Source organism: Protobothrops mucrosquamatus, unplaced genomic scaffold, assembly GCF_001527695.2.
Source record: "Protobothrops mucrosquamatus isolate PMUCROS unplaced genomic scaffold, P.Mucros_1.0 scaffold1888, whole genome shotgun sequence".
Taxonomy (NCBI): domain Eukaryota; kingdom Metazoa; phylum Chordata; class Lepidosauria; order Squamata; family Viperidae; genus Protobothrops; species Protobothrops mucrosquamatus.
Window position 1 is genome coordinate 99,852 of NW_015388014.1, and position 22,727 is coordinate 122,578.

A 22,727-nucleotide genomic window follows, 5' to 3' on the forward strand; every position below is an offset into this window, starting at 1 on the left:
GGCGGAAAGTAAGGAGATCCGGAATCGTCCGGATCTCGGGGGGTAGTTCGTTCCAGAGGGTGGGGGCACCCACAGAGAAGGCCCTCCCCCTGGGGGTCGCCAGCCGACATTGTTTGGCCGACGGCACCCTGAGGAGACCCACTCTGTGGGAGCGTACCAGTCTATGGGAGGAAATCTGTGGCAGAAGGCGGTCTCGGAGTATGGTAGTTGTATACAGTGGATTAAAAAATAAATATAATTTCCCCCTCTTAATTTGGACGAATAGATCATTCGGATGTCTGTAATTTCTTTTTTTTTTTTTGAAGGGATTCCTCTCTTCTGGAAAGCTAGCCTACTTTTGTAAAACAATTTAAAAAATATCTTCTTAGCCAAAGATTGCTATGAAAATCATCTGCATAAATTGTTTCCTGTGTCTTATTGTTTGTCTTCATTTTGAGGGTGTTGGTGTAACTCAGGGGTAATCAACCTTGGCTCTTTTATGACTCGTGGACTTCAATTCCCAAAATTCCTGAGCCAGCTAAGCTGGCTCAGGAATTCTGGGAATTGAAGTCCACGAGTCATAAAAGAGCCAAGGTTGACTACCTCTGGTGTAACTGATGGTTTTTGTTCTATTAACTGATTAAATAAAATGTCAAGGATGTCATGAGTTTATCGTGGTGATTAAACGGTATGCAATCATAGATCATACCATACTTTGTGCCTGCATGCAGAGAATTTTTAAACAGAAAATAATATATAAGCTACCACTCATAATACTGAACTAATTATAAGTGTACATTATAAAGCTTTCTAAAAGATAAGGCTCTTAGAAAGCTAAAGGTGAAGTGTTTTTTGAAAGGTGAAACCTGCAATATCACGTCTGACTTGAATCTGCTAGTAGGTTTTGAAGGTTTCTGAATTTAAATGCTTCTCTTACAGATTCATATAGATATTCCTCGCATGAGTCCAGACGCTTTAATTCTTCAGTCCAAAGTAACAGAGGCAAGTATAACCCTAAGATTCTTCAATTGTGTTTTGGGAGTTAGAATATATCGGTCAGATATGCTGTGTTGAAAAAGGTATTTCTTTATAAGCAATGTTTATTGAATGTGTATGCTTTGCCAATATTAATTATTGTATTGTTTAATTGAAAATGTGGAAGGCTTCAAAGTCTGTAGCAAGCATGCAGCTCTCCTCAGTAATAAAATCGGCTTTAGATTGTGCTGAGAGTTGTGCTTTCATTCAAGCAAGAAGTTGCTGTAACATCTCACTTAGTTTTGAATCTTATCAATCTAGGTCTGCACTACAGTATATTCATGAGGGTCTGAACTAGGTGACTCAGTTGTATTTGCATGACCTCAAACAAAGATGATCAGGGGACTGGAGGCTAAAACATATAAGGAACGGTTGCTGGAATTGGGTATGTCTAGTCTACTGAAGAGATGGACGAGGGGTGACATGATAGCAGTGTTCCAAAATCTCAGGGGCTGCCACAAAGAAGAGGGAGTCAGGTTATTCTCCAAAGCACTTGAAGGCAGGACAAGAAGCAATGGATGGAAACTAACCAAAGAGAGAAAAACTAAGGAGAAATTTTCTGACAGAACAATTAATCAGTGGAACAACCTGCCTCCAGAAGCTGTGAATGCTCCAACACTGGAAGTTTTTAAGAAGAGACTGGACAGCCATTTGTCAGAAATGGTATAGGGTTTTCTGCCTGAGCAGGGGGTTGGACCAGATGACTTCCAAGGTCCCTTCCAACTTTATTATTATTATTATTATTATTATTATTATTATTATTATTATTATTATTATTATTATTATTATTATTATTATTATTATTATTATTATTATTATTATTATTATTATTATACAAGAATGTATGTGTATCTGGAAGCCCAGATGCATGTCTCATGAAATTAAACTCTTAACGTCATTGTCACCTTACCTTTCAGTATCCTAGAAAAAGAGTGGGTAAAGTTAATTTGGAGGGAAGATAAATGCTTATTCTCATCCTAATAATCCCATTACTGAAGATTTATTTAGCATAAACAGATCCAGAATCTCTAAAAGGGACTTGGAGTCACTTCTTCCTTTCCCCCTCATTGTCCCCCCCCTCTTTTTTGTTCGTTCATCTTTTTTTAATTGCATGATTAGCAAGGGATTCAGATTATGTAAGCTCCATTTTTAAACTAAGATTTTTAGAGTATATCAAGAATTTCTTTAGCTCGGTCTACTACATTGCCCTAATGATATTCACAAGAAACGAGTAATCTCAGATTATAGGGCAGGGGAAAAAAATCTGCAAGAGCCTTGATGTTAATCCTATAACATAATACATCTCAATGATCTCAATATGTAAAGTTTGTACTATGTTAATTAGAATAAGTATACATGAATGCTAGAGAGCTTCCCAAAACATCTACAAACAAAGAATCATTTACAGCAGCCCTCGATTTGAAATATTCCTCCATAATTGGGCATATAAGAACGTCAGTATTACAGCTACAAAGATTGTTTACAAGACTCATGGGTCTTGATGTGCAGCTCTGATAAAGGAATATTAATATATACATTTATGTATATGAATATGCTTTCATGGACATCGATTTTTTTTAAAAAAATGTATTTTTCTTCAAGCTATTTAATTCTTACTGCTTTATATTTCTTATTTTAATATTCTCTAAAAAGGCTGGAATTAGCTGATTTTGCTGCTGTTATCTCTTTGTTCAAATTCAGCAAATATTTATATATGGAATCTACATGAAAGTACAGTATATAATGGCTAATTCAGTTTTGTTAGCTGAACATTGTATATCAATGCTATATAAATTCTGTTATAAATGTTATTTTCCAAGAGTTAGGCATGGTTCTTGCATTTTTATTGTAATGTGTTTTAACAACATCACTAATATCTTGGTGCTAACTTGGCTAACTGAGATCTTAAGTAGGTTCATTGAGATTCCTCATTCATCATCTAGCTATTTATTTTCTATTTTTAGTTAATATTTATATTTCTGCTCCTATAAACATGCAAGGTGGCTTCCAATAATTAAGAAATTGCAAATTATAATATATAACAAAAATAACATAATTAAAATCAAAATTACATCCTGTATCATTAAAATCTGTTAAAGGTTGGTGAAAGAGACACATTTTCTACCCTTCTTCCGAGTATCAAAACATGGTAGCCAAATGTATCTTCTTAGAGGTGGTTTCCATTGCATGAGAGCCTCAAAGGAAGAACCCGTTTTCAACATATCCAGTATTTGAATTTCGGATATAAGTGCCTTCTGCCATAATTACATTTTGGTTCCTTATATTTTCCCCCCTAGATTTTTGAAAGAATTTTGTTTATCTGGGCAATACGTCATCCAGCCAGTGGATATGTTCAGGGCATAAATGATCTTGTGACTCCTTTCTTTGTTGTCTTCACTAGCGAATATACAGGTAAAAATTCATGTTACTTTATACATTGCTTTAATCTGATATTTTAAGATTATCGTTGTCTTGTGTTTCTTGACATTTATGTTTGTAAAAATGCACAGCGTATGAAGAATAATCTATTAGTTAAATTTTAAAAATTTATTTATTTTAGTTTTTAAAAGAATCCCAACTTACTTATTTTTATAAATAGATGGCGAACATACCTAATAGTCCTTTCTCCTCCTATATTCTCCACGGGAACAACCCTGTGAGGTGAGTTGGGCTGAGAGGGAATGACTGGCCCTAAATCCCCAGCTGACTTTCATGACTAAGGCGGGACTAGAACTCATAGTCTCCTGGTTTCTAGCCCGGTATCTTAACCACTAGACCAGGGATAGGAAACCTTGGCTCTTTTATGACTTGGACTTCAACTCCTGAGCTATGCTCAGGAATTCTGGGAGTTGAAGTCCACGAATCATAAAAGAGCCAAGGTTGCCTACCCCTGCACTAGACCAAGCAAATTGAAAGTGCTTTTTTCTTGTAAGAATAACATTTGATAGATTCTAACATCCATACTCATGATGTATTTAAATCTTCTGTGCTCAGCTCTTCTTCATCCTATAACTCAATTTGCTTTAGATGCCTCATCAACAATTTAGATTGATTTTGTTTGACTAAGGACAGATTACCCTTGAATGCATGAAAAACTGTCCGTTTACCGATTCCATCTATTGTTTCAGTGCATGGCAAGTCTCTCCCCCCCCCCCCAAACTCAGCAGCTAATGAGAAATAGTGCAGCTTGTTCTCCTAATAATCTCTTAAGTAGGAAAGGGGGCTACTCTAGAGAGTGTTTATAGTTTCTGCCTTTTACTCCCTGATTTGACAGATAATGAAAATGATGTTAATGAGCCTAGAACAGTAGGGTCTGTGCTGGTGTACTTTAGAGTTGTTAATTGAAATAACTTTAAATGAGATGTGATTAGAGGATTGATATTCCATGTTAAATAGACCATTTAATTAATATAGTAAATACGTTGGTCTTAAGTACTTTACCATCAATTTATATTGTAAATCCTTGGCGAGTTGTCTGTATTTTCTGAAATGTTCTCTCTATAGATAAGAAAATAACTGTCTAATGTCCAGTTGTAGTAATTGGTCACATTACCAGTGAAAGGTTGTCACTGTGTCACCTTTAGAATGGAAGATACTGTTATGTGATTGTAATGGAGAGATTCTTATTGTGATACTTGATTATATAGCTACGTTTTCTCTTCATTATCTTCTGTTTATTATGCCTTGCCATAAGTTCTCCAGGGTAGAAGCAATAATAGATGTTCTGGTTAGCTCAGTGGAGAAAAAAGTGGATCTAGTAGTCTTGGCTGAGTAAACTAATGGCACTAATTACTGAATTCTAAATTGAAAGCTAGAAGGAAGACTGGAACTCGGTATGACGCTTCTTAGTTTCATGACTGGGAAATCCAAATCAGCTATTTGTGAAAGTTCTTGCATTGTATATTCTGAATAAATAAAAATAATAGCAGTGACCTACATACCTTATTCTGTCAGGGCAGGAATGCATGCAGTCCACTGTGGAAGGGAAGACATGAAACTGCTTCACTAAGTGTTAATGTGAAGTAACTCTGCTGTAAATGTAGGGGTTTTTTATTTCAACCTTTTAAATCTGCCATTGCATGTGAAAATTATCACATAGAGAGCTATTTGTGAAGCAATCTGTATTGTTCTGTTTCAATTAGCCATCAATTTGAAGAATTTTGTTTGGAAGGAGTGCTAATAAAAACTTACTGGAATAAGAATTTATTCTTATTAGTGAAGTGTGAGGTTAATTGGGTTCTTTCTTTTATTGTGCAAGTTATTAATTTTAGAGGCCAAGAAAGTTCCCTAGTATGGTAGGGTGTATTTGACATTAGTTTAAATAATTGTGAAGAATCCTTTAAGTACAGCCTGATTGCATCGTGTATTTTAATAAACATTCTTTTGTAGCAGCTATTTTTATTAAAATTTAGAGTGAAGTTTGTAGTGGTTAAGATATGAGATTAGAAACCAGGAGAGTGTGATTTCTAGTCCCATCTTAGGCCCAAAGCCAGCTGGTGACTCTCTCTCACCCTAGGAAAGAGGCAATGGCAGCCACATCTGCAAAAAAACCTTGCCAAGAAAACTGCTGGGACTTGTCCAAGCAGTCTCCAAGGATCTGACTTGATTGAAGGAAAGAAAAACGAATCAATTTAATATTTGATTTGCTATAGACAAGTAAGGGCTAAGCATTTTCTATTAAATTCTATTGGTTTACAAATGGACTTAAGACAGGTGTTGAACTAATGAGCTTTGTAGAACCTCTTTTGTGGAATAAAAAATTGGGCCCACCCACAATTATCACCTCTCCTGCTGTTGCTCTACCCAATTTCCCGATGCCGCCCAGCTGACTTTTCACCCTGAGCTCTTCATCGGTTTGATTACCGTGTTGTGGTGTTGGGGTTTCTTGCGGAAACTTGTCTTCAACCCTGGGGCTGGAGTGGCTTGGACTTTATATTGTGGCATTGGGGTGGCTGCCCATGGTATAGCAATTGAGCTTTGAACCACAACACGGCACTGGGGCTTTGTGGCGCTGGGGTAGCTAGCTTTGCTGCAGCAACGAGGCTTCATGATTTTATGACATTTTTTGCCACTGTCGCTTTCTTCAATGCTGTCATAACTCTGAACAGTTGCTAAATGAATGGGCGTAAGTTGAGGACTACCTATACCTCTTGATATTCCTTTTACATGGCATAGCTTAAAATACTCAAGGTATCCTCACTGTGCAATTTAGCTTGATAATAATCATATCTGTTTTTCCCTAAGTTGCATTGTTTGCCAGTTAAAAGAATACAGATATGAGAGTTTTAGAAATATGTAGATTAAAGGAGCAAAATCCTTTATCAGAGCTATGTACTTAGTCTTCCAAATTTGAAATATCATTTTAGTGAAAACATTTTCAATGTATTTATTCTAGAAAAATATTTTGGGTGAAAAATACATTGACTTATAAATGTATCAGGCTCTAACATAGTTTCAATATGGATCCCTTGTTTAGAAGAGTCTTCCACAATAAATGAAAACATATGCACTAACTGTGCTGTTTGATAATATATTACCAAATTGGGCATGACCTGGCCTGCGGTTTGTATAAAATCTTTTTACATATTGTCATTTTTTTTGTATAAAAGCAGAATCCTTTTGGTTTGTTTATTTTTGCCAGCCTCTTAAAGTCTGTTCTGGAATTTCCACTGGGGGGCATTGAAATAGAAAGTTCAGCTATGCAAGGATTTTCATTTTTACCACTGCGGTTTGCCTTAAAATGTTAAAAAGGTTTTAAAGTCCATTTTTTATTTCCCTATCTAATTTTTCCATGTTGTCCTGTAATTAATAGTAAAAATTTTATTTATATTATTAATAGTGATGCCTAAACATTTTAAAGATTTATATACTATTGGAATGCTTAAAAATGTAGAAAGTTCCTTTTGAATTTGGGGGGACTATATGAAAAAATATCATATGTGGTTTGTAAAAATTAATTGGTAGTCCTGACACCTCTGCAAATTCCTCCAACTTCTTAATATAAATAGCTGAATGGAAAGCATTGAGATGGTCAGAGCCATGTTATTTGCAAATAGATTTATAAAATACGTCTTGGCTCTAAATGTTATCCTATAAATCTGATTATTGTATCTAAATGCTATTGTCAGTGCTTCTATAGCTAGGTTGAATAATAAAGGTGATAAGGGAAAATCCTGCTTAGTAATCCTCTTAAAATTGTGTAGAATCTGAATCATTCTATCAGCCAATCTAAGCTGAGCTTTCATCGCTCCGTACACTGTATATATTCAATCATCTTACAATCATCTTCTATTCTATTCTATTCTATTCTATTCTATTCTATTCTATTCTATTCTATTCTATTCTATTCTATTCTATTCTTGATGATAAATAATTATATTCTTAGCATTATTGTTTGTGTATATCATTTTTTTTACCTGAGACTGTTTTTAGTGTTATAATTAATTAGACCACATAAAGTATGCTGCCTTTTCCTAGTTTTATAAACTTTTTATTATATTCATATTAAAGTGAAAGTGACCCACTTTTACTAAGATTCTTCCTTTTTCATGCTTGGTGCTCAATTTGTGTGATGTGAGCCAGTTTGCTGTAGTGGTTAAGATGCTGGCCGAGAAACCAGGAGATCACCCTCATCTAGTAAAAGTTGTTTAGATGGCTTTGGGCCAGTCGCTCTCTTTCAGTCCAAACCACCTCACAGGATTGTTGTGGGAAAATAAGACGAGGAGGGCGTATTATGTATGTTTGCCACCTTAAAATATCCTTAAGACTTGAAAAATAGCCCTTAGAATACAAATATTTATATATTTATATATACATACACAGAGAAACACACTTTTTATATACTACAACAACAACAACAAAACAACAACAACAATAATAAAGTTGGAAGGATCTTGGAGGTCATTGAGTCCAATCCCCTGCTCAGGCAGGAAACCATACATCATATTGGACAAATGGCTGTCCAGTCTCTTCTTAAAAACTTCCAGTGTTGGAGCATTCACCGCTTCTGGAGGTAGGTTGTTCCACTGGTTAATTGTTCTAACTGTCAGGAAGTTTCTCCTTAGTTCTAGGTTGTTTCTCTCCTTGATTAGTTTCCATCCATTGCTTCTTGTCCTGCCTTCAGGCGCTTTGGAGAACAGCTTGACTCCCTCTTCTTTGTGGCAGCCCCTGAGATATTGGAACACTGCTATCATGTCCCCTCTCGTCCTTCTCTTCATTAAACTAGACATACCCAATTTCTGCAACCATTCCTTATATGTTTTAGCCTCCAGTCTCCTAATCATCTTTGTTGCTCTTTTGTACTGTTACATATTAATAGCACTTAGACTTATATACCGCTTCACAGTGCTTTACAGCCCTCTCTAAGCAGTATACTTAGGACTGGGTCCTCATTTTAGCAACCTCGGAAGGATGCAAGGTTGAGTCAATCTTGAGCCGGTCAGAATCGAACTGCTGGCAGTCAGCAGAATTAGTCTGCAATACTGCATTCTAACCACTGCACTACCACGGCTCTACATATTATAATTGCCTTAGATTTGAATATTTTTTGGTTTCACACCACATAATCTGTCCCTTTCTAAAGTAAGAAATGGAGTCACTTTTTAAACATAAATCTTTTTCATTATTATGCTTCACGAGTTAGTCTGAAAATGAAGGTTTCTAATTTTTTTTCCTGAATTAATCTTCTGATAAATAGCTTAAGTTTTTAAAATTCTTTTTATTTATGATGAGCAGTTACCTTTATTAATGTTCTTATGAAGGTATGCAAATGAATAACCTAATAGTTTTCTAACACATATACACATTTCTATATTCTATTTATAGTGAAAGAAATCTGGAATGTTTGAAACTGAGAACTCTTGTCTAAAATAAACATATTCCATAATTGCTGATAACTTACAATAGTGCAATTAATGCTTGTGGCTGAAAATAATTATTACTATAGGTATAATACTGCTAATGTCAATAAGAACTATTTTTAATAGAATACTTTAAAAGAGTTCATAATTCCATGACAGTTATAAGAAAGGAGTTCTAGTTGTAGCTGTCTCTGCTAACAAAAGATTTAAGGTTCCATTAATATAGACCTTAATGTAAAGGCCTAATGTTCCATTAAAGTATGAAGATAGTAGAAGCATAATTATTCTTAAATTGAGCATCAGTCTTCCACATTATAGCTACTTCAAAAGTTATGGTTGGCTGAGTTCAACTTATGTTTATAGTTTGGTAAATTACTACACAATGATATGAAATCTTACAGGTACCATATCTCTAAGTTTGTAGTTCTTGGGCAGTACATCTTTCTTCTCTAGATTTGTGACTGATTACTCAACATATGAAGGAATAATTCTGTGTAAGGAATTTTCCTATCTACTGCTTGTATCTGTAGTGATTATATCACATTCTTAATAAAATGAATTCTTGTGCAGGACAGACATCACATGAAAAAGGTTTTGAGATGTTTTAAAGCAATAAAATTGGTGGCAGGTATTCAAGAATTGAAAAGTGCTGGTTTATGATGTGTAGTAATGTATTCAAATATGCAGTGCCCCATAAGGTTTCTATTGCCAGAGGGAGCAATTTCTAGAGCTGCATGATTTCTAATGAATCTGATCTATGGCAGGCATGAGACATAGCTCCTTTGGGAAAGTGGTTTGTTTTTAAGGCAGTATTATCAGTCAAGATGAAACTATTGACCATTTGAATTAAGACTATTTCCATTGTCAGGTTGGACACAGAAATGAGTGAACAATTACAAAGTTACAAATGTGTTATAATTTGTTTTTAAATCATTTATGACTCTCTACGCCAGTGGCTTCCAAATTTTGGGGCACTAGGGACCAGTTCCGTGGAGAGAGGGGGTATGATTTCGTGTGCTGCCTGCATCCCGCAGATGGGGCTTTGCTTATTTGCGCGGCCCGGTTTCTGGTGTGCTGTGGCTTGGTGCCAATTTACGGACCTGGGGTAGGGGACCCCTACTCTATGCCTTTTTAGCTACATGTTGCAGCCACGTGTCTTTAAAATCTCTAAGTCATGTTTCTGCAACTACAAACTTAACCATGTTTCCCCGAAAATAAGACCTGGTCCTGTTTATTTTTTGCCTCCAAAAGAGGCACTAGGTTTCATTTTCGGGGGATGTCTTATTTTTTTGCCCCCTTGTTTCACGGCCTTGTGGCAGCGGCATTGGGTGCGATGCGTGAGGCGGCAAATGGCCGTGATGCACGAGGCGGCAAATGGCCATGGCTGGAGACAAACAGCTGCAACGTGCGAGGCGGCAAATGGCCGCAGCCGGAGGCAAACAGCCGCAACATGCGAGGTGGCAAGTGACTGAGGCCTGAGGCAAAGAGCCATGGTGCGTGAAGCGGAAAATGGCCACGGCCAGAGGCAAACAGACACATCGCACTGAAACTGGCCATTTGCCGCCTCCTGCCCAGTGCCTCTGGCATGAGGCTGCGGAGCAAGCCGGGTGGCAGTAAGAAACCAGTATACTGATTCCTTACCTTCGCCCGGCTTGTTCCGCGGCCTCATGGCAGCCGCATTGGGTGCACCATGCGAGGTGGCAAACAGCCATGTCACGCCAAAACCAAGTACTGGCAGGCTGTGGCTGCTAATGGACACAGTTGGCCCCCATGTGCTCGCTGTGTGCAGCGGCCGATGGTGTCAGACAGCAGCCGCCCCGGCTCCCACTTCACTTTGCCTTGCCCTGAGGCAATGGCACCCCTGCCCTGCCTCCTACCTCACAGGATGAGCTTCCTGCCCACCGTTCCACCTGCCAGAGACCCCCTGGATCACCCCCAACCCTGCCTGGCCCCCACAGGCGTCCCTGGCCACGAGCAACATTGAGGTGGCCACGCCCACCACGACCACACCCACCCAGTCTGTCGTGACCACCATAGCCACGCCCACCCAATGGGCCATGCCCACCTGGCACCCGATGATACATAAATGGGTTTTGGGTTGCAGTTTGGGCACTCGGTCTCTAAAAGGTTCGCCATCACTGTTGTAGGTGCTTCATCACCGGAGGTTTTTAAGAAGAGACTGGATAGTCACTTGTCTGAAATGGTATAGAGTCTCCTGCTTGAGCAGGGGGTTGGACTAGAAGGCCAACCCCCTGCTTAGACCTTTCCAACTCTATTCTGATTGAATTATTTTGTTTACAATCTTTTCTCATAATTTGTCAAGGCATACATTCAAGGTCTGTATGTGTATGTATTCTATGTTATGGAGATAATTTTTTATTGTTTATTCCAGCATCTTAATTAGTGCTGAGAATGTTATGTTGATGAAAAATCACACTTGTCTTTATTTCAACGATATTATTTTCCTCACTGCTGCCAAACTCTCCTCCTCTCAGAAAATCCAATTAACAAAATTATGATGAATAAGGTTGCTCGATAATTATAGACAATCAGATAAATGACAAAGACGTTAACGAAGTGTCTGGACGGTAATATAAACCACACACGCATTTTACGTTAGGTCACAATCAAAATTAGGTAAATGGATAGATCGTTAAAAACACCAGGACTTTTGGACAAGGTTATAGAGTCCCCGACGGTGTTTCTTCTCCCTCAGTTCGATAAAAGGTTTCTGCCTGAAGGCAGGACAAGGAGCAACGGGTGGAAGCTAACCAAAGAGAGAAGCAACCTAGAACTAAGGAGAAACTTCCTGACAGTTAGAACAATTAACCAGTGGAACAACCTGCCTCCAGAAGTGGTGAATGCTCCCAACACTGGAAGTTTTTAAGAAGAGACTGGCCAGCCATTTGTCCGAAATGGTGTAGGGTTTCCTGCCTGAGCAGGGGGTTGGACTAGATGACCTCCAAGGTCCCTTCCAACTTTATCATTATTATTATATTATTATTATTACTTTCCTAGAATCTCTCTCAATGTAGCCAACATTTATTTTGTTGCCTTCAAATTTCTCTTCTGCTTCCATTATTGATATTAGTGAGCAAAATGACTTATTTCTTATGTTATAGATCCATTAGCTCTGATAAACATCATCCATTATAAATTGTAAAAACTTATGTAATATAAGCATAATGAATCTGGATATGTTTTTGTTGTTGGAAATTAGAAAATTGTGTTTTAGGTTTCTTCTTCAAGTATATTGCCTGGGCAGTCGTACAAATACAGATGGAAGTTACAGTTCAGTGTTTTCCTACTTCTACTTGTTAATATTTAAGAATGGGCAATATACAAAAATGCAAAATGTAGCTATACCTGAAAACAAAAGTATGTTTTAAAATAGAGGAAAGCTATTTGTATTGTCATTAGAAATTCTACTATCCAGAATTAGAGATTCTACAATGATTAAAGGTTTAAGAATTTCTGCTAAAGAATATAAACTTAAAGCTTTTGCGGATGATTTGGTTTTTACATTGTCTCAACCAACTGAGTCACTGGAAACTTTGTTGCAAGTGCTGCATCAATATGGCAAGGTGGCTGGATTTAGAACTAATGTTCAAAAGACTAANCTATAAAACAGAGATGGACACTATTAAGGTCTGTTGTATGTAGGGATTTGTTGTAGTTACCAAAAGGGTTTGAGGCTTATAGAGCTTTCAGACATTTTCCTATGGAAATACATTATTGTTTGCATTGAGAAACAGAAAATAGTATATTTGACATTATTAGAAAGTCCTTGAACTATGAAATATAGCAAGTCGGGGAAGAGCTTGTAATCTACATCAGGGCTTTTCAACCAGTGGTACGGGTACCACCTGTGGTACATTGGCACCTGGCAGGTGGTATGCGACCATCCTAGAAAAGTGGTAGTGGGGGAGGGGAATGAGCCAAACCTGTGGTAGCACCGCACAAGCCTGAGCGAGAGATAGCGGGAGTTGCAGGGCTGTCAGGGTTCAGTGGAAGCACCAGGATCAGCGCCAGGCTCCAGCTGGAGCTCAGGGCTGATCCTGGCGCTTCTGAGTCCAGAAGAAGAGCTGATCAGCTGGAATGTTGCAGCATCTCCAGGGTCTTGTGATTTACAGTCAGATGCTTGGCAACCGATTCATATTTATGACGGTCACAGTGTCCCAGGGTCATGTGACGTGACCAAAACCTGCTGCAACCACCCAGCAGACGGGGGGGATAAAAACCAAACACCCCCACCCCACCCCCCACTGCCAATCCTCAACAGAAATGCTCACAACAATGAAAACCTCGGACAGGAGGAAGGTCTTGCTCGGCTGTGACTTGGGGGGCACTTTTTTCAGTGCCATTGTAACTTCGAACAGTCACTAAGCGAACTGTTGTAAGCTGAGGACTACCTGTTACTTTATCACTTCCCCCCCCCCTTTTTTTTTTGGTCATCAAGTTTTTGACACCTTGCTAGGCACTGGTGGTACTCGGATGTTGCCATATCCTAAAAGTGGTACAATGGGTGAAAAGGTTGAAAAGCCCTGATCTACATTATAGATTTTCAAATTCAGGAGACAGATGGCATGGCACCCGCTTGCCCTGTGTATGTATTACTTAAAAGTACTCATATAACTATCTAGCTGTAATGAAAGTTTCTGCAGTAATTTGGAATCTACTTTGTCTAAATTTATCTACTTTCAGTCATTCAACCAGTCAATTGGACTTCAAAATATCAGAATGACAATTTTGGGGCTAATATACATTCTTTTGTGATTAAGAAAATATGGACATATGAACAGAATCAGTAAGCTTGTTAATTAACAAAAAGATATCAAGAAAATTTGTTGTATTTAGGACTTTGAAAGTAAAAAAGGAGAAATGAGCTAATAATAAGAAGAATAATTAGTAGCAGTACTACTACTAGTAGTAGTAATTTTTTGATAGCCAAATATATACCCTCTTATCTTGTGTTCAAAAGGAAGAGCTATTTCAGATTATAATAGTCTGAATTAAAGGCAAACAAAAGTATATTATTTCTCCTATATTTAAGTTGCTTAAAATAGAAGGCTGCATAATTAAAATTGATTATTGAAGTGTTTTCTTAAAACTCTTTGTTTCATAATGGAAAAGTTATTGTTAATATCCAGCAAGCACATTCATTAGCATAATTTTAAAGATTACTATCGCGTTCATATGTAATATGAAACTGCTGTAATATTGTATTGTGGTAAGAAATGAAAATAGTTATGTGAATAATGCTGGTAGTGGAAATGCCAAAAATGTTTTAAAAGTATGTAGCGCCACCCCTGTAGGGACCGTTTAAGTCCGAGCCCTCCCGACCTCCCCTCCAAGTGGCCACCAGCCCAAAGAGGTCTCTTGCATTGGCGCCTCTGCCTAACAGGGCACGTAACACAGTGGTATTCAGTCACGATCAACAGCCACGCACATGGGGCGGTGATGGTTGTTCTCTCTCGATGGTGACTTACTTGGGATGATGGTGGTTGATCTCAGGCAATAAGAACTTACAGGGAAGATGGTAGTCAATCTCTAATGACAACAATTTGCCCAGAATGATGTTAATCAGCCTCGGGTGATGGCAACTTGCCTAGAACAATGGCAAGCCAGTCTCTGGTGACAGCAACTTGCCTAAAACAATGGCGATCAGTCTCTGAGGACAGCAACTTGCCTAAAGCAATGGTAGCCAGTCTCTGGTGGCAACAACTTGCCCAGCACGATGTTAATCCGTCTTTGATGACAACAACTTGCCTAGAACGATGGCAACCAATCTCTGGTGCTGGCAGAGGCCTCCCTTGTCCGCTCTCCTCATCCCTCTCTGACCTCAATCCATGTAATCCCTTTTTATCTCCCCCAGCTGATCCTATAAAGAAAAAAATCCCTTACCTCCCACTAAAAGACGTATGTCAAAATCTTCCCTAACTCTCCCTTTTCCTAACTTACTCCAATGAGGGAAAGGAATTAAAACTCCCCAAACTATCCTCTGTCCCTCTCTTTGTCTGGCCTGCCTGCAACAAAAGAGAAAGAAACAATAAAACTTCACCTTTCCCCATCCCTTATTCTCTCTCTCTCTCTGCCTGGCCTGCTTCAAGCAAACAGCTCCAACCAGCCAGTCTCACCCTCTCTCTCTCTGCCTGGCCTGCTTCAGGCAAACCCCTCCAGCAAGCTACATCCACTCTCTCTCTCTCTGCCTGGCCTGCTTCCAGCAAACGGCTCCAGCAACTACTCTCACCCTCTATCCCTCCCTGCCTGGCCTGCTTCAAGCAAACAGTTCCAGCAACTACTCTCACTCTCTCTGTTCCTCCCCCTTTCATCTGGCTTGCCTGTAATGAAGCAAAAAAAAAAAGTAAACGTGGAAACCTCAGCTTCTTACTCTCTCTTCGATCAGCTGGCTCAGAACGGCAAGCTCCACCAAGCCTTCTCTCTTCCTCCCTTCTATCCGCTTCCTCCTCCTTTTTCTTCCCTCCTCTGAGCCCTGCCCCACCGCCAAACCCATGGCAGCTGCCGGAGCTCCTCATCTTCCTGACTAATCGGCAGGCTCCTGCAAAGCCTCTCAACTGGCTCTATTCTCACCCCAACTCCACTACAAGTAAAAAAAAAAAAGCTTTATGAGGAGATTGCAAGCTAATTGCATTAATGTAATTATGAAGTCAGAACTGTACTTCCAAGAGAGCAAATGATTTAATAATATCTTTGGTCCTTGATTAGCTATACTTGATTATTTCTTAGGAATAAAAAAACATAAAGTTGCTTGGGCTTTTTGAACACGAAACCTTTAAAATGGTCTTTATTCAAAGAACAAAGAAAAAAGTCTCTACTTCGTTTTGGCAAATAATTTTCTTTTCCCCATTTAATTATCAAAAAGGTAATGTTAAAAAAATTAACCTGCAAGTGCAAGCATTGAAATGTATGTCTATATTAATAATATTTGGAATGATTAGCTGTTAGCTTCTTAAAATTATGAAAGGCTTTTTCATCAAATGAGAATTTTTTTCATGTAATTGATGTTTTCTTTATGTTGTTCAGGCTTGAACACCATCAACCATTTAACTTTCTTCATTTAATTAAATTAAAATTTGCATATTGTGAAACCTCAAGTTAAAACCATATTTTAAGTTGACGTGACAGAAGGGATAATTTCTTTTTTCATGAAATCCAAGGACGAACCTACTGCTAGAAAGAAATTATGTTGGATAATTCATTAAATTATGCTTAAAGATATCTTTAAAATAAATTTGTTTTATAGCAGGCTTGAAAGAGCCAGTTTAAAAAATTTAATTTTAATTTCAAGTTATATGAATTGTTTATTGTCATTTTTGTTCTTGGAAGAAAAGTCCATATCAAGTATTCCTTGTTCTCCTATTTTAATTTTACATTGGATAGAGTGTGTGGTTGAAAATAATGCATAGTGAATATGAAGACCGAAACTCCCATCCTCTATTCACTGATAGATAGCTGGCAGTCAGCTGACATCTGTGCTTCAATCCATATTCAAGAGGGAAAGATGTCTTTTTTCACATATGGTGACAGATGTCTTTTGCTTCAGAGGTACAATCATATGACCCTTACTGGATAGGAAAAACACTTTATTCTTTCAAAAAATAAATAGAACTTTAAGGAACTTGTTGCTGTTCATGAAATGGGAAAAGAAGTTGGGTGTGCCATTTTCCCAGCAGGTCTGATATATGATTGGAATTACCCAAAGAAGCTGGGAAAGGATCCAGAGAAAAATATTGAATAGCAATGGCAATAGCACTTAGACTTATATACCACTTCATAGCGCTTTACAGTCCCCTCTAAGTGGTTTACAGAGTCAGCATATTGCCCCCAATAATCTGGATCCTCATTTTACTGACCTTGGAAGGATGGAAGGCTGAGTCAACCTTGAGCCGGTGAGAATCGAACTGCTTGCAGTCAGCAGAATTAGCCTGCAATATTGCATTCTAACCACTGTGCCATCCACCAGATTTTTGCTTTAGATAGACGCTATTTAAGAAAGAATAGATAATCAAGTTTAGCCAAAATACTGTTAGAATGTGAAATTAATTTGTTTCTGGATGCTTTTAAGCCTTTTTGTCTCTTCTGCGTAAATAGGGCATTCCGTGGAAAATCAATAGAAAATGTTTATTTTGCTTTTTATTGATTTCTTGCCATTTTTGTTCTTGGAAACAAAAAATGGTGCTCAAGCTTGTTAATTATAGCAATCCAACACCATTGTGGTCTTGCAAGAAAACTGTATCCATTTATCTAAATTGGGCTTCATATATTATTTTTTTAGTTTCTTTTTGTTTATGTCTTGCGGGATTTTTTTTTTCTAAAGTGGTGGAGAAGAGAAAGGCAGAAACCTCTAGGACACAAGTTACGAAACTTTTTATATAAACTATTACATATTTGAGGCTTTGCAGGCCAAGAGGCAAAATCAAGGGTATTATATACTTATGTAGCAAGAGAGAAAACATTTTTTTGATGAAATTCAAATAATAATAATACATACCTTTTTGTAATACAGATCTGCTAATGAGTAGCTGTTAATGCTGATCTATAATTACATTTTAAGAATTTCATTTTTGAAAATGTCTTTTACACACATATGTATTGATATGGAGATCAGTGCACAAGCATATGATTTCAATTGAACATATCAATTGTTTGGAAGGCATTTATAGGCTTTTATTAGATCTTCTCGAAGCTTGCCTTTGAGTATATTATTACATTGCAAATTAATTGGAATTGAGATTTAGGTGGAAGCTCCTCACTTGCATAGTTAAATGGATGTTGAAATATGGGGATTTCTTTTGCACGTGCATCAAGGTGTGGAAACTGCTACTGGAATGTTAGACTGAACTTGGAAGATGTATCTGTTGCAAATTTGTGCAGCAATGGAGAATTTGATTCTTATTTTAACTTTTGATAGCAGAGGACGTTTATAAAGCAGGTTGACATTATTTGTGATTAAAAGAATATAAGTTGTCATCAAAATGATTTTATTTCAGACAACATTTTGAATATAAATGCTGTTTTGCCTCGTAAAAGCTGAATTTAGGCTGTATTCATTAAAAACTATTGAGTCTGCAGCAAAAGCTAATTTCCAAAGCTCTTCAGTGTTTGATTATGGTGACTAGAACAGTACTTCTTGTGTAGAAAACTGTGAGCCCTGAGCTGAAAACTCAGAATAAAACATTACTACTGGGAATCATCAAGTTGCTGTAGGGTAGGGCAAGTCATGTTATTCAACTTCTGTTTCTGAAAAAAAATATCTTGGAATTGATTATGGTTAAGTCTATGAGACTGAAAGAAATTGTTGATACTACTGGTTCAATAGATTGAAATACTTTCTGCAAAGTGCCTGTTGATGAATAGTACAATGAATAACCATTTATTTTAAATACCTTACATTTTAATGAGCTTTGCAAATTTGTCCAACTAAGCTTTTTTCTGTTCCCCTTATATTTTTAACATCATCAATTGTAACACATCTTAACAGATTTCATTTAAGAGTTTTACTGCATTATTTTCTATGAAAATATTCCCTTCTGTAGTTGTTTGATGAAGCACATAGAGACTAATTCTTCAGTGATCTCAATTGATTCCTCAAATAAACAAGATCTGTCAACTCATCAAGAGCATTTTCATTTTTTATTATTGTGAATTTATTATCATTTATTTAATGTCAATAACATAATCCATATTCCATTATATGACATTTGAAGTCCACTTTTCTTTTCTTGACATGATAGATGTCCATTGGTAAGAAAAATTAAACGTTGCGGTACAGCAATATGCATGGCACTTGAAGCCCTGTTGTAATTGCCTCATTGCAATTTGTAGTGCACTGAGCATCAGTTCAAAGTGGTAAAAATGTCACCCATGGTCTCTGTCTCAGCTACTCAGTACTCATGTTATAGCATAAAAGCAGCCATAAACAATATATAAATAAACAAGCGTGACTGTGTTCCAATAAAACTTCATTTATGGACACTGAAATTTGAATTTCATACAGGTGTCACAAAACAAAAGCTCCTTTTCCAACCATTTAAAAATGGAAAAGCATTTTAGCTTGTGGGCCATATAAAACAGACTGTGGACCAACTTAGGCCTTGTAGGCTATAGTTTGTCAATGTGTGCTCTACACATCTAGAAGGCTTCCTTTGCTGAGAGGGAAATAAAAATATGGGTCTCCTCTGCTCCTAGTCCTAACATCTTAATTATTCTAATCATACTGACTATGATGAAGATACTGCTATTGATAACTGAAAAAGAATAAACGTTTCATTTCATTCTTGGTCAATATGAAGAGTATAACATTCCTGTAATAAGCAATGAAGCTAAATGGCACATATTTATTCATTAACTATGTTTGCTCTCCTGTTTATAACTCTATACCCAGATTACCTGTTTATCCCACATATTATTAGTTGCAAAACAATTCTTTGACAATGTTCAAATTAATATGTATGCTCATTTTTTTTATTTCTGTAACTCTGTTTAAGAACTCTGTCAACCAGTCTCTGTCACTCTTTGCTCTTAACAGAGGGAAAACAGCAAATAGATTTAATAAAAGAATTATTTGGATCCTCTCCAGTTACTGGTATTTATTATGGTTTTGTACCATATTTCCATTATTTAAATATTAAACAATTGAACACAAAAAACTTTTTTTCTATCAAATTAATGAATTTGGATAAATGTTGTGTAAGACATTCTAAGAAAGCTTTGAATATGATTTGAAGAGGGTTAAATTATAATTTTTAAAAGGAAATGAAAACTCATCCTTTCTGAACAGTTGTTTTTTGTAAGCTACTCAAACTACACTGAAAATAGGCGGGCTGCTTATGTATCCATTCTTTTACTTGCTCAGTTTCCACTTTGGATAAACTATTGTAACTCTAAATCAGACATGTCAAATTCGCGATGTCATATGACGTCGCACAATGTATCGGAACTTTTTCCCCATTGCCGGCAATGGAGTAGGCGTGGTTTCCTTGTGGCACGTCCGGCCTGCAGGGCGGCAGTTTAACACCCCTGCTCTAAATAGTTCATTTGGTTTATTTTGACTTTATGTTTTGTAATGAATAAAATGTTAAATAGTCTTTAGTATTGGCTTTAGAAGTTAGGGTTAGGGTGACATTTGCATTTATACTCTTTTCAAGCACATTTTGTTTTGTGTAATTGGTTTAGACGTTCCCTTTTTATTGTATGAAGTTTTTAACTTGAAGTTTTGAAATTGTTCATATAAATAGAAGAATCATATTTTGAAAGAATGAATGGGTCAAAAGGAAGGGGAAATCCAAAACAGTTATAGCTGGATGAATGGAAAAAGAAAAAGACAGAGAAAAATCTGTATTTTAATAGGCTTGGTGTAATTAAGATTATTTGCAATTATCAAAACTTATGGAGAGGTGTAGTGAGGTGATCTATTCCTTTTCTGCATTTTGTACAATGTTGCTTATCTCAAAAGCAAATAACATGGTGATAGGTAATTCATGTTCTAATCTATGCCTTAATTCCAAAAATCATGTAAGAAGTAGGATCATACTGTTTTTTTCTCAACTGCAAATACTTCCACACGCTATTTCAGCCTTCAATAAACTAGAATGCAATTTTAAAAAAATATGGCTTTTAAAGAGTCTTTCCATGCTTTTAAGTTAACTGTGGTGCTTACATTTAAAATAAATATCATTAAATGCTTTTTAAATTTAAAATAGGTCCCAGGGGCTGGAATTACTTCTATTTTAGAGAGAAAATTTGGGTGATTGGATTTATTTGATTTATATGAATGCAATTTTAAAATAGCTTTAAAATAACTAGTTTTTCAATACATATTTTGATTGAATTTTAGATTTCATATGCCATCAAGTGAGACTGGCATTCTTTTAGCATTGATAATAATATCAAATTCTAATCCAATAATAGAGTTGTGAAAGAGTTGCTGAATGTTTTTAAAAGATTGGGGGGGGGGAGAGAACCTGCAACTTTAAAACAGTGAAATAAAAAGCCTCCTAGATGTTGATATATGAATTTTGATTAACAGCTCAAAAAAGAACAGTCCCCCATAGTTATATTTTAATTCTGTTTTTTAAATGGAATTGAATATACAGTATCCTCTCTAAAATGCTACTTCAGCTATCTAGATTATTTCCTACATCTGTGGCAAATAGGAATTATTTACTTACTAGAATGTTCTTTTTCTTTTGTCCTAACAAAACCTTAAGCACAGTCATACATCAAACAACAGAAAAGATTCATAAGGGTAAGTTTCTGATAAGATACATATAATAACAATGTCATCCAATTTTGTAAAATATGCAAGATAGCATATGTAGTTTGATGCATAACATACATTACATTCTTACTGTTATAAGATATATGATTAAAATACATTTTCAGGCAATCCTGAATGTATCTTTTGGAAGTAAGCCCCTCTGAATACCAGATACAAAAACAGGATACAGGTTTGTAGCCTGGGTCCCTCAAATTATATTTTTATGCTTTATTCTAAGAGGAATCTTTTGTTATATTAGTCTCAATCACATTTTAAGATTTGAAATCTAATTTTTGCATCCATTCTACTCACAACCATCTTTCCAGTTTAGTATCACAAATCTCTTATGCTGTGGCTCAAAAGAAAATGAGTACACTTGTATATTAAAGTGTTTGGAAGTACTTACAGTATATAAAGTTGAACTAATGAGGATGCCATCTACACAGTAAGAACAGGTTAAGTGTTATTTTCTTACAGAGTAGTGCAAAGCATTCAGATGAGATGCTTTATATGCACAGAGCATGAATGAAGTTGCTGTCTTTGAAGTAATTGCACAGGAGCGCCTTTGTGGAGAAAGTTGAACATTTGATTTGGTAGCATTGTTTGGAAATCACCCATTGTGTTTTAGTAATTGGATTACTGTGGTTCAACAAGCTGTGGTTTAAAATGTTGGGTTGGTGTTGTTACCTGTTAGCTTAGCCATTGTAGCTAGCAGATACATAATGCTTTTTTTCCCTTCTTCCTGCCTAATGTACATTTGTGGCTTCTATGACAATTTTTCTGTGATTGTTAACACCTAATGTTTAGCAAACAATAAGTGAAAGTGCATTATGGTAAACTGTATTTAAAATAAAAGAATTTGATTGTAACAGTAGTATGAACACAACTTGTACAACAGAGTGCTTCAGTGTATATTGTCAGACTGGGTAATAATTAACTCTTTCATTGGAATAAAGCCAAACCATTTTGAGAATTAACCAGTAAGAGTTATTTCAACCACAACAATCACAAAATCTTAGTTTTGTAGTATTTTAATTAAACCTTCAGTTTTATTACTTCTTGTAGAGCAGTCAGTACACATGGATTGCAATATTTTAACAGTTGAAGGTGGTATAAAATGTAATTCTTGACTGATTTCTTTTCCCCACTGTACCTCCAAATTTTGTAAACATGTTTATAATCCTAGTAGCAGTATTAACAGTTACTTGTGGAATAATGAACTGTGGTGTAATTAGGTTATGCTAATGAAGAACGCTGTTGCATGCTATGAATTTTATTCTGAAAAATTAAAATACAAATTATGATGCCCTATTTGTGATAAATGAACTCTCTAAATTCACTTTCATTCATCCAGAATTGTTTCTATTAGCAAGGCACCAATATGCTTAATGTTCTCAACTTTGTGAAAGTACCTCTTGCCAAAAGATGGTCAAGGGCATCTAGTAAATCACAACCAGAAATAAAATTCCTCTTAAAATAGCATTGTTTCATACATTTCCACTTCTTAATATTTTTCGGTGGCTCTGGCATCTCTAAATAAAATAAATCATTTTTTTACTTTTCGTAATATTGGT

General features: G+C 36.5%; 1 protein-coding gene across 1 annotated transcript in view; it reads left to right on the top strand.

Annotated features, from left to right (window-relative positions):
* The window catches only part of TBC1D22A (TBC1 domain family member 22A), a 105,718-nt gene that overhangs the window by 30,615 nt on the left and 52,376 nt on the right, over window positions 1–22,727 (top strand). Inside the window, exons 7-8 of the mRNA XM_015823499.1 lie at window positions 919–981; window positions 3,312–3,426. Of these exons, the coding sequence (XP_015678985.1) occupies window positions 919–981; window positions 3,312–3,426 (178 nt within the window). The remainder of the gene's footprint in view (window positions 1–918; window positions 982–3,311; window positions 3,427–22,727) is intronic.